General features: G+C 37.3%; 5 protein-coding genes across 5 annotated transcripts; 3 read left to right on the forward strand and 2 right to left on the reverse strand.

The window, feature by feature from the left end:
• Nucleotides 1–1,933: 1,933 nt before the first annotated feature.
• B0P05DRAFT_376480 (armadillo-type protein) lies at nt 1,934–4,267 on the forward strand. Its single transcript, XM_051573674.1, has 7 exons — nt 1,934–2,259; nt 2,313–2,400; nt 2,449–2,761; nt 2,806–3,024; nt 3,082–3,537; nt 3,591–3,704; nt 3,746–4,267. The coding sequence occupies exons 1-7, from the start codon at nt 2,052–2,054 to the stop codon at nt 3,842–3,844; spliced, it is 1,497 nt and encodes a 498-aa protein (XP_051429037.1). The 5' UTR covers nt 1,934–2,051; the 3' UTR covers nt 3,845–4,267.
• B0P05DRAFT_592773 (V-ATPase proteolipid subunit C-like domain-containing protein) lies at nt 4,085–4,935 on the reverse strand (the record flags this gene model as incomplete). The annotated part of the gene is made up of 7 exons (XM_051583026.1): nt 4,085–4,228; nt 4,276–4,360; nt 4,410–4,440; nt 4,489–4,564; nt 4,607–4,689; nt 4,753–4,765; nt 4,867–4,935. 7 exons carry the CDS (start codon nt 4,933–4,935, stop codon nt 4,085–4,087), a joined length of 501 nt encoding a protein of 166 aa, XP_051429038.1.
• Nucleotides 4,936–5,564: 629 nt separating this feature from the next.
• On the forward strand, nt 5,565–8,827 carry B0P05DRAFT_566635 (uncharacterized protein). Its single transcript, XM_051581076.1, has 7 exons — nt 5,565–6,310; nt 6,378–6,565; nt 6,629–6,658; nt 6,710–6,874; nt 6,935–7,175; nt 7,232–7,392; nt 7,439–8,827. The coding sequence occupies exons 1-7, from the start codon at nt 5,607–5,609 to the stop codon at nt 8,761–8,763; spliced, it is 2,814 nt and encodes a 937-aa protein (XP_051429039.1). The 5' UTR covers nt 5,565–5,606; the 3' UTR covers nt 8,764–8,827.
• A 69-nt stretch (nt 8,828–8,896) lies between these two features.
• On the reverse strand, nt 8,897–10,590 carry B0P05DRAFT_566640 (GNS1/SUR4 family-domain-containing protein). Its single transcript, XM_051581077.1, has 4 exons — nt 9,850–10,590; nt 9,487–9,798; nt 9,363–9,436; nt 8,897–9,317 (listed from the first exon to the last, which is right to left on the reverse strand). Exons 1-4 carry the CDS (start codon nt 10,112–10,114, stop codon nt 8,961–8,963), a joined length of 1,008 nt encoding a protein of 335 aa, XP_051429040.1. The 5' UTR covers nt 10,115–10,590; the 3' UTR covers nt 8,897–8,960.
• On the forward strand, nt 10,433–11,073 carry B0P05DRAFT_566641 (ribosomal protein L6, alpha-beta domain-containing protein). The gene is made up of 2 exons (XM_051581078.1): nt 10,433–10,453; nt 10,507–11,073. Exon 2 carries the CDS (start codon nt 10,509–10,511, stop codon nt 11,067–11,069), a length of 561 nt encoding a protein of 186 aa, XP_051429041.1. The 5' UTR covers nt 10,433–10,453; nt 10,507–10,508; the 3' UTR covers nt 11,070–11,073.
• The last annotated feature ends 372 nt before the right edge of the window (nt 11,074–11,445 follow it).

An 11,445-nucleotide genomic window follows, 5' to 3' on the forward strand; every position in this document is an offset into this window, starting at 1 on the left:
GACACGTGTACATGAGGTGATTCTAATACACAGACGCGTATAGGAGACGGTTAGGCGTATTGCAACATATAAAATGAAGCAATATTAACCCCAGTACAGACACGAAGCGAGAGACTCCCTCTTTGTAGAATATGCACATCCCTTGAACGTTGCTGTAGCGCGGTGTTCGCAGAATATGCTGCTGCCACACAGCTCTACCTCTCATTGAACTATAAAAAAATAGCAATCGCAACAGAAACTACTTGAGGAAGGTTTGGGGGTTGAAATGCCTCAGTCTATAATCGCACGTACAAGGACCCAAAGATCACAAGTACATGATAGACCTTATCATTTCTGTAGCAGTTTCTATAAGGAAAAAGAAAAAAGACTTTTTTTGCTGCGCGTTTGTTTAATGCGTCAGCATTGTGTGGCGGTGTTTATAATTTTAGCATGTGATAGAGATGGTCTTTTGCATAAAATAGATGAGATTATTGCTCTTATCAATGACAACAGATATAATCAAGGTGTTTCAGCACTATGAATATAAGGTAGTACTACTGTTTGGGGTCTACTTTGGAGTGGAAGAAATAAGCCAAAATAAATATGTCCTTATGCATACTAAATAAAGGCAAGGGACAGTTAGAGCAACAATTAGTAGAGCAAAAGAAGCATAAGAAAGAGTAAAGAAAAGCCAGAAAACTACAATCAATATATATATATATATAGTTTTCAACGAAGGTAATAGTCATAAGGAAGCACCAGCCAAAGGAATACAGACGATCCCAAGCTACACTACTAACTCTATAATTGAATCCAGTAATGAAAGGAACAAGGGCAGTATCCCTTCTACTTCAGTGATCACTCAAGAAAGCGTTAATATATTGACTTAGAAATCCTAATAATCCTTAAGCTATGTTACTCTTTATTTTGCAGTGTTCTTTTTCTGTCTGTATAACAATATTGGTATGCTCTGATACTTTTTTTGTTTATTTATTAGAGTACAACATATCAAATAACAATATTAAGGTATTCTAAAGCATTCTTTTAATGAATTGATCTGCTTATAAAGCAATGCGTTGTTCCCTTCATTTCTAGTTCTCTTGAAGAAATACATTCTCATTTAGCTGATATATCAATAGGCTTCATTTTTTGTTTTAAATAATCAACATCCTTGAATCAAAAACAAGAAATTCACTACTTTCTATGGCCATTCTCTTTTCTCTTTTAAGTAAGAGAAATAATCTCAAGACGAGAAGTCTTTGCTGTGTTATTCTACACAAAGATCTATCATTTCATGAAGGCTAATCTCATTTCACTCTCCGGTATACCTTTTTTTCTCTGTAAAACCTGTAAAATGCATTTTTTTCTTTTTCTTATTTTCATACTGAAATGACAACTTCCAAATACGAAGAATCAATAAAGGAACTTGGTTCTACTGACGATTCAAAACGTCTTAAAGCTTTGAGGTTCATAAAGAACTCTGTGATTGGCAACAAGACAAAGAAAGAACTTTATATTAAACTAGGTGTAGTCCAAAGGTATTAAATAGGCCGAAAAACACAAGACTTATGTCCTATAGACTTGTAGAATATCTCTCTTTGCCTGATAAAGATGCCTCAAGTGACCTCAAAATACAAGCTGCTACTATTCTTGGCAGTATTGCTTATGGTAAGCAAATTCGGGACTATTATGCATAAAAAAATAACGAGTTGTAGGTAAAGATGAGAATGTATCTACTGTAGTTGCTTCGGGTGCAGTAATTCCTTTGTTAAATACACTTGAATTACCGAACGACAGACCTCCACTTGAAAGTGTTATAGAAAGACGCAAATTGATAGAAGCCACTACGCGTGCTTTGAAGGCCATTTTCGCATCTTCGCATTCAATCAAATACGATTCATTTTCGGTAAAAAACAAAGGAGGGGGAAGAGAGAAGAAAAAGAGGCATTTGACTGACAAAATATTAGAGTAAACATATCCATAATCTTGTTTTATTGTTAGATATCACCTCGAACTATTTGGCTCGCAAATCTCAACAAACCAACATATCTTCAGAAGCCCTTTCATTTGCCATGATTGCCGAATTTACTGCTTCCATTATCGCCAAATGCTGCGATACACAGATACAGCAATTACAGTTAGAAGAAGCAGGTGCCATTCAACCACTTGTAAACCTGTTACATTCTGGCTGTATTAAGGCACAGGAAGCTTCATTGGATGCCATTGCTACCTTGTGTAGAGAGAACAAGAAATTGGGCGAACAAATCATTCGATCCAAATGTAAATAGACAGCATTTTTTAAAAAGGCGTATGTTATTTATCCATTTACATAGCTCTTCATTCTAATCAACTGACTACCAACACAATGCTTGATTTTGTAAAGGACAAATGTCCTAATATGCGATTGATTGCAGCCACATGGTAACAAGTGACTTGAGTTGGCCATCTTATTAACTTGCGCATTGACAGCTTGACCAACCTATATCGTACAGGTGTATTCTCAGAGCCTTTTAGTGAAATTACTCTGGTTGTCTTGCCAGCACTTGTCAAGCTATTACAGGATCCAACAGACAATGTTCAAGAGAAAGCACCACTTGTGTTGGCTGACTTGATCAAGGACAGTGAGGAAATGCAAAAAGCTGCTTTTGATGCAGATGCTATTTCTCGTTTAGCTGATCTATTGGCGAGTGTTTCTTCTAAAGATGCAGATGAAGAAGAAACACAGCCCTTGGGTGTATTTGGTGTAGGCAGTGTAGCTAAAAGAAAAGAAAAGATCAAAGAGGCAAGTAAAAATGAAACTTATCTCTGTATTGACGCTCTGTTTAGAATTCGCTGATTGCTATTGCTGCTGCTACTCTACTTAAAGAAGAGTGTCGTACACAGGCTATTGAGGCTAAAGTATTGCCTCATGTTATTTCTGGCTTAAACAGTAAACATCCCAATGTTCGCTTGGCTGCTTGCCAATGTGCCAAATCTTTATCAAGAAGTGTAAGTCATTTAAGAACAAGTTTAGTAGATGCAGGTATTGCACCTCCTTTGATTAAGGTAAGATAGACCTACAAAAAAAAAAAAAAAAAAAAAAAAAACTGATGCGTGGTATAGTTATTGTATGATGAATGTACTGTTGTTCAGGCTGCTGCATGTGGTGCATTGTGTAATCTCGTACTTGAGTTTTCCCCTATGAAAAAGAGTGTGATTGAAGCAGGTGCTATTGCTCGTTTTGTTGAATATTCTCGATCTGAGGACGCTAATTTGCAACTGAACGGTGTCTGGGCTCTGAATAATATCTTGTTTAGAGCTGATCTACAGGCAAAGAAGGCTGTGATGGATGTGTTGACCTACAATGCACTGATTGATTTAGTATATAAATCCAACATGAATATCCAAGAACAAGCACTCGAAATTGTGCGTAATTTGGTCTATGGAAAACAGCAAGATACAGACTGGGTAATTGAAGGCATTGGAAAAGAAGATTTGTTGGATGTGTTGGAAAGTAAATTACAAGTGACTTCTAATATGGGTATTGAAGAAGAAGATATAGAAGAGGCTGTGTCAACTGTAAGTGTATGCGATCATTATATAGTGTTACTTAAGCAAAAATATATATATAGCAAGTGTTAGTGCCTGCACTTTACATTATAGTCAACATGTCAAGCAATGCAGAACAGCCCAAGATGGCATTGATGAGTAGGCCTAATATCGTCAATAGCGTGATTCATCATTTGGTAAAGTATATGGATGACAAGCAAAGAACTGACCCGTTTAGTCTCATGAAAACCCTTCTGTTCGTTTGGCTGCTACCTGGTGTATTATCAACTGGACTTGGGCAAATGCTGAAGAGGATCAAGAAGGTAAATTTAAGTAAGAAAAACATGAAATGACCAACAGACTCTAGACTTGGCTACACGCTGCCGTCGTCTAAAGAACTTAGGCATTGAAGAAAAGTTAGAGGCCATGGAAAGAGATTCAAGCAGAGATGTTCGCGATAGAGCAAAAAGTGCATTAGATCAATACCGCGAAGTGATTGCTGATATGACAGTTTAGTCACAATAATAATAATAATAATAATAATAATAAATGATGGTATCAAACACTTTATTTTAATCTAAGCAGAACAGGCAGAATTATCAGCCTTAGCATTTAAGATGAGTGCAACAATTAGACCATAAAGACCAAGGACTTCAGCAAAAATCAGGATCAAAACCATAGTGACAAACAAACGGCTTTCTCTGACATATCCACGAACACACTATAAACAAAGTCAATACATATAAAACTACATAGAGCATGACTTACATAATCACCAACAATACCAATGGCATACCCTGCAGCTAAACCACCCATACCAACAGACAAACCAGCAGCCAAGGCAATAAAGCCACTGATAGTGCATTGAGTTATCTATTTAATTTATGTATATGATTACTTACGAGAATAAGGAGTAACCAGCAGTTGGTGATACTAGTACACAATGTGTCAAATCAATACATAAAATAGGAAGCAACTTACATTGACCAGCCAAAAGAACTGCAACAACTAAACCATATACTGCAATAATACCACTCATAACAACAGGAATCAATGACTGGATATTGTAAGTATTTATCACAAATATCATGTCTATTACCTTCATAACAAGTTCGGGTTTAAAAGAACCAATACCGGCAATACCAATACCAGCTTTTGATGTACCATAAGCAGCGCCAATAGCTATAAAACAGAAACGCGTGTGTTGAATATATCATACTCAATAGCTAGAAGAAATCGACTTACTACTAAAGGCCATCTAGAGATCATATAAAAAAAAATAAGGGGGCAAAGTGTTAGTTCTCTTTTGTGTTTCATCTCTAAATCGTCTTTTTATAAGTAAACACGCGAGTGACCTACAGCACAAAAGACACCAGCGAACCCAAAGAAGGGAGCATAGTTTGGACAATAAACTTCAGCGTCAGACATAGTGTTATGTATATATAAAAGTAATAACAAGCAAAAAAAGGAAGAGAGAGAGAGAAAAAGGAATTCAAATGCAACAAACAGTTTGTGGCGGATATCGAATCTCAGGACGTCATCAGTGTCCATAGGATTCAAAGTCTTTAAGTAAAGGCAGACTTATTCTATCGCTTTTCATTCGAAAATTTTTGTTTGAAATGAATCAAACTGTAAGAAAAAAGTCGATTCAAGATGTTATGCACTTATGCGCAGACAGACACAACTCTAAAATTTCCTGCGGACTTGCACAGTCTTATTGTTTAAAAAAAAAAAAAGAAAGGGACCAAATCTGTTTCGATAAACAGCCTTAGATCTCAAGGTTAACAACAAAGGAGAACAAATTATTATTAAGCTCATAAACAAATAGACACTCTAATCCTTACATAGAATCTAGTTGCCAAAAATAAATTTATGCAAGTGTCATCACATCATTTTATTCTTTCTTTCGCGTAACACGATTCATAGGGTGATAACTAAAAGCATCAAATTCCTTCTCTTTTCTATAGAGATATTGTGTTATTTATAGGTTTAAGAGACCCTGAATGACACTACAAAAAAAAAATTCTCTTGGCCTAGTTCATTAAAACACAGCGTTAATTGTTACCTAAAAAAAAGCAGGAGTCTCGACTTTTACAAAAATGTTAAAGTATTTAATTGATCTCCCTTTTCTCTTTCTTTTTTTCTTCTTTCTCTCTTTTTTTTTAAAAAAAAAAAACTTAAAAGAAGATATGAAAACCAAGTTGATATTGTCAACTTTATTACTAAGTTGGCTATCATTTACTGAAGCATATTTCTATGTGCCAAATTACATGTCAACGCTGCCTTTTAGTGGTGGTATGGCATCCGCACAAAGAAATATGTCCCTTGTTATGTTTGGCGGTGAAAATGCAACAACGACATATACCAACAACCTCTATCAACTAACTCAAACACAAGACTCATTCGATTGGCAAGTAATGACTCAAAATAACCCTCCACCTGGCACAATATACGGTCAAGCAGTCGTCTCAAAGGACTTGAATTCCATGTATCTCCTGGGTGGCGTGTCAAATGCAACAGCCAACCAACAAGTGCCCTTCCAATACTACCAGTTTTCCTTTTCAAACAGTTCTTGGACTGCTGGACCAACAAACTCGATCACAAACACAACCAACATGCCCTTGAACAGAAAACTGTTTAGTGCAACCTATGATGGCTCCAACAAAATCTATATTTACGGTGGGGCTTTGAATGAATCTGCCATCTTTTATGATTTCTTCTCATTTGATATCACTACAAATCAGTTTACTTCATTAACAGCACCCAATATTCCTCGCTACGCTCATACGGGCTCTTATCTCAGGTAGTTTTTTCTCAAAGAACTTATTTTAGTATGTATAATTTTGTATGGATACTAAAATTATATTTAGTAACGGCAAGATCGTTTTCATTGGTGGTGTAGCCCAAATAAGCCAAAATGGAACTACAACTAACACACTAGTTCCTATTACTACTATCTATGTCTATGACACTACAACAAATCAATGGGAAGTCAAGACTGCTACTGCTTCTGCAGGCGTTTTGCCTTCTACAAGAAGTGTACACAATGCGGTTGTTAGTAAGTGATTGTGTGTCTGTGTAACATGCCGAGTATGTCATATTGATTTTTTTTTATAATTAGCTTCCGATAATAAGATTATTGTGTTTGGAGGTAAGCTATAGAGATGACAATAGTATCTTTTTTTACTTATATTTTTGGTAGGTGACAATGGTGAACAACAAAGAAACAAAGCTTATTTGAATTCAATCGGTATTTTGGATACAAATACATGGACATGGAGCGTACCTACTGTCGGTGGTATTCCCCCTTCCAGACGTTCTTATGCTTCTGCTGCTCTCTTTGGAAGCAATCTAGTGGTTGCTTTTGGTAAGAAAAGAGAACATGTGATCAACAGAATCCATGATGATTAATTGTTTATTATTTTAGGCGAGGGTTACAACATTTATTACAACGATATTAACGTTCTTAACCTTGAAGCTTCCTCCTGGATTCAAAGTTTTAAGCCCACTTCTACTTCTACTTCTTCTGGCTTGTCCGGTGGCATAATTGCTGGTGTAACCATTGCTTGTGTTGCTCTTGTTGTCATCATCTTGTTCTTGCTCTGGAGATTCCAAAGCTATGCGCGATGGCTTGTCAAGCGCATTCATCGTGATATATGGAAGCCACGGTAAGATAAAATTCGATGTTAAGGAGTAAAGATTGGCTAAACTTTAATTTCTATAGTACTGGTGAACCTCTTTGGGCTGAGACAACTCGTATTGTGTTCCAAGTCTTTTTGCTTTTCATCTTTTCTGTATTTCTTGCGTTCGTCATTCGCCAGGCTATTGACAGTCCGAATGTTACTCAAACTATTGAGGAATCAGTTGCAGAGGTCCAAGTGCCAGGTAAGCCAGTGGGTTGATTCTCAACACCATAGCTAAATTATACTAGATGTTCGTTTTTGCTTTGATGGCTATCCCCTCTATCCTGCTACTGATGCAAGAACACCGGGTGTTTCTTGTGTTACGGACACTGGCTACTCTTGTACTCAATTCGTACAAACGCTGAACATGTCTGTATTCCAACCCACCTTTTCAGATAACTTGGGTGCTGTGAACTGTTATTTGTTTAGAGCGCCTGAAGACTTTGTTTTGACGTCTACTTCCGGTGCTAATAACGGTTCTCGCTTGATGTTCACTTTCTTTGGTGATCAAAGTGTTAATTATGGTCGTATCCACACTTCCATCTATCCTAAATCCATGGATCCTAATGCTGTCATCTATGGTATCTCTGATTCTGTTGCCAATGTGATGCCTGAAAACGAAATTCTTAACTGGCAAACAACCGATAGAAACGATTTGCAAGCAACCAACGTCTACTCGATTGAACCTTTCACTTACAGCGCTCTTTCTTATGACTTGATTGACCATCAATATTTGCAAAGTGTCGGTTGGAACTATGTTGGTTTCTTGCCCATTACCAATTCAACTCCTGAAATCGAAACCAATTTCCGTCAAGAAGCTCCTAATCCCAACTATAACAAGACACATGCTGATCTAGGTATGCTTGCTGTCTTCCCTGACAGTTTCGTGACGACGATCGAACGTGAAGTCAAGATGTACACACTTGTGAACGCACTTGGTTTTGTGGGTGGTATTTTTGGTTTGCTGGTAGCTATTCAAGCATGGCTCTTTGGTTACCGTCCTCAATCACCTTGGGGCGTTGTTCATCGATGGTCTGTTGGCAACATGAAGCGTTCCTTGCTTCGTGGCCTTCATTCCAAATTCAAGATCACTGAGTCGGGTGTGCCTCTTGTCCATCCTGTTCACCATCGTTTCAGTGTGACTGATCTCAACAATCTGCACTACGAAGATTCTGAAGCACAACGTATTAACCGTGTTGAAGAACGTATGCAAATGCTAGAAATGTTATTCAAGGCATACTATGTCGATGATGAAGTCTTTAGATCTTTAGACGATGCTAATCGTGCTGGTAAACTTAACAATCTGGACAGTGCTCGAGGTGTTCCTTTGAATGCAAACGACAGTGCTCGATTTGGTTCTCCTCCTAGCTTTAGTCAAGTTGCAGGTGCTCCCAAGACAGAGAAAATGATGGATGACAACTACAATGATAAATCTACTTCTCCTTTTGTTCACCCTTTCACCAGACAAGATACGGATGCTAGTTCTGCTTCTCATATTCCATTGACACAGCAACAACGTCAACATGCTCCTCCATATCGGCCCAACACAACCGTTCAAATGACAGATGATTAGATCTCTATTGTATATTTTTCTTTATTTATTTTTTTTCTTTCAATAAAACTTTATTGTTCTCTCATTGACGGTTGTACAAATTCATTTTTGAATTTGCATAAAGCTGGAATTACAGATTAACCGGCTTACATGGTTTAACCTGTTCGGTAAAATACAACATCTAACGTCTTTTTATTTTTTTTTTATTTGTCTAATCATTAAATTTTTTTGCTCTTGATGGGCTCCTTCTTTGCTAAAGCAGCCTTCTTCTTGTTGTTATAAGTGATTCTATAGAAATTGATAAATAAAAAGAGATAGGAAGTCAAGATAGCACATCCGAAAGCAGCAGCAGTTTCAGTGCCTGCACAATCACCAAAGTTGGGTAATGAAGCATAAGTATAAGCATAATAAGAATAAGTACAGGAATAAATAACCACAAGATCAATCACAAATTGAATGATTTGCATGGTAGTCAGGTATTGTTTCCACCAAATCTTGGCTCCAGAAGCAGTACGGAAGTAGTAATAATACATGAGAACATGGACTGTCAAGTTGAGAACAATAGGGACCCAAGACTATTGCCTTTATTAGCTTATGCTTGCTTTTTGTTAGATACATACCACAGTTGTTCTGCCTACCAATTGTGTGTAACATAACGCCATGGTCATACTGTGATGGAAATAGTGCAAGAACTCTATCAAGAAATCTTTATCAGCACTCTCTTTTCGCTCTCTAGTTACTTACCGAGCTTCTTTTTCTTGACGACCAAGAAAACAGTATCAATCAACTCATAATATTTGACCAGATAATTAAGGTAATACAATAATTCCAGTTCCTGGGTCCAAGCTTCTTCTGAACAAATCGTATAATACAAACCATGATGAATCAACTTGGGAAGTAGCTGTTCGATTAATAGTACAAGAAGAACAAAAGAAATGACCGTCAAGAATGCATTGTGGATCTGGAAAAGCAACTTGCATTTGACAGGTGACGCGTTGGTAAGCAAATAGCGGCCACCAAAGATCACAGTAAAGTAAGTGATACATCCGATAATGACTAGCATTACTGTATTTAGCTTCCTTGACCTGTGGCTAGTTTGTATCTTACCTTCATTTAAAGTCGAGAGAGGAGTGACACCTTGCACAAAAGCAAAATCTTTGGCAGATTGACCAACAATCAAGGAATAGGCCTTATCAAAATAATCAAACAAATAGATACCAAAGAGTCTATCCACACTAAAATGGAGGGCTGACATGTTATGTTTGAAAGAGAAAAGAAGCGGAAAAAAGAGGGGAGGAGAAGAGGGCGCAAGATATTTATTCTTTTCTTGACGTTCAGGCGGCGATGAAAACAAAGTATCATTTTTTGACATTTTCTAGTCAAGTTTACCCGAATGAAATGGTACAACTATATTGTAAGAGGGATTCATATTAAAGTAAATAAAAACAACAACACCAGAATGATCAAATAAATAGGTATTCAAGATTAACAACAAAGTATATATCGAGACATGCTTGAGATAGGGATTGCAGATAACAAAATGTGATTCTATATATATATATCCAATTGTGCCTGAGATAAAGCTAGTTCCGGATGAAGTATTTTCGGACCGAACAGTCGGACATTCTCGTCAGCTCTTTTACAATAAATTATTTGTAGACGAGTGCACAGAAGATCCTTCCTTCTTAGCTGCCCTTTGTATATCTATTTGGTAATAAGATGATTCATCCATCCAAAGACACATTCATCTAACTCATCTTACAGACATGAAAGACATCTACAAGTCTGACGAACTCACCATCCCTGAAGGTGTCAAGGTTTCCATCAAGTCCCGCCAAGTTACTGTTGAAGGTCCCCGTGGTTCTCTCACCAAGAACCTCCGTCACTTGAACATTGAAATCACTGTCAAGGATAACAAGATCAACTTTGTTGTTCACCACGGTCTCCGTAAGCACGTTGCCTGTATTCGTACTGTTCGCTCTTTGATCAACAACATGATCACTGGTGTCACCAAGGGTTTCGAATACAAGATGCGTTACGTCTACGCTCACTTCCCCATCAACGTTATCATTAACGATGCTGGAGATGCTGTTGAAATCCGTAACTTCTTGGGTCAAAAGGTTGTCTTCCACGTCAAGATGCGCGAAGGTGTCACTGTTGCCTCTTCCAAGTCCCAAAAGGATGAACTTGTCTTGACTGGTAACTCTCTTGAAGCCGTTTCTCAATCCGCTGCTGATATCCAACAATCTTGTCTCGTCAAGAACAAGGATATCCGTAAGTTCTTGGATGGTATTTACGTCTCTGAACGTAACGTTTTGGAAGCTTAAGTTTTCTTCTATAATAAAGATACACACCAGGTCTTTGGGAAGACGGCAGCAGCCTTCCCACCCTTTTTTTTTTAAAATGTGATTCTCTAAAAGAGCCGTCTTTTATATATAAAGCAAGATGGACATAAAACGAGAAAATGTATGACTTGAGCTCTTTTCAACCTAGAATAACACTCCTTTTTTGTGTGTGTGTGTGTCTATCTTGTTCCTCAGTATATTTTTTTGCATAAGAGTGTTTCTCCCCTTGAATATGATGTCAATGCCCAAGTAAAATCATACTATCATGCCCAAGATAAAACAATGAGACGTATTTTTAGATCAAATGCATTTTATGTTTGAATGACACCCCGATATATTCAGTCAGAAAAAAAAAGCC

Source organism: Gilbertella persicaria (genome assembly GCF_025201335.1).
Source record: "Gilbertella persicaria strain CBS 190.32 chromosome Unknown B0P05scaffold_90, whole genome shotgun sequence".
NCBI classification, from domain to species: Eukaryota; Fungi; Mucoromycota; class Mucoromycetes; order Mucorales; family Choanephoraceae; genus Gilbertella; species Gilbertella persicaria.

What these genes read in the sequence shown, in the direction of transcription:
- B0P05DRAFT_376480 (XM_051573674.1), top strand. Translation starts at nt 2,052, where the DNA reads ATGATTGCCGAATTTACTGCTTCCATTATCGCCAAATGCTGCGATACA. An exon ending in ACAAATCATTCGATCCAAAT is followed by an intron (nt 2,260 to 2,312) that starts GTAAATAGACAG and finishes CCATTTACATAG; the next exon opens with CTCTTCATTCTAATCAACTG. An exon ending in GAAAAGAAAAGATCAAAGAG is followed by an intron (nt 2,762 to 2,805) that starts GCAAGTAAAAAT and finishes CGCTCTGTTTAG; the next exon opens with AATTCGCTGATTGCTATTGC.
- B0P05DRAFT_566635 (XM_051581076.1), top strand. Translation starts at nt 5,607, where the DNA reads ATGTTAAAGTATTTAATTGATCTCCCTTTTCTCTTTCTTTTTTTCTTC. An exon ending in TGTACACAATGCGGTTGTTA is followed by an intron (nt 6,566 to 6,628) that starts GTAAGTGATTGT and finishes TTTTATAATTAG; the next exon opens with CTTCCGATAATAAGATTATT. An exon ending in TGCAGAGGTCCAAGTGCCAG is followed by an intron (nt 7,393 to 7,438) that starts GTAAGCCAGTGG and finishes AAATTATACTAG; the next exon opens with ATGTTCGTTTTTGCTTTGAT.
- B0P05DRAFT_566640 (XM_051581077.1), bottom strand. Translation starts at nt 10,114, where the DNA reads ATGTCAAAAAATGATACTTTGTTTTCATCGCCGCCTGAACGTCAAGAA. An exon ending in TCTCTCGACTTTAAATGAAG is followed by an intron (nt 9,799 to 9,849) that starts GTAAGATACAAA and finishes CAGTAATGCTAG; the next exon opens with TCATTATCGGATGTATCACT. An exon ending in TGGTAGGCAGAACAACTGTG is followed by an intron (nt 9,318 to 9,362) that starts GTATGTATCTAA and finishes TAAAGGCAATAG; the next exon opens with TCTTGGGTCCCTATTGTTCT.
- B0P05DRAFT_566641 (XM_051581078.1), top strand. Translation starts at nt 10,509, where the DNA reads ATGAAAGACATCTACAAGTCTGACGAACTCACCATCCCTGAAGGTGTC.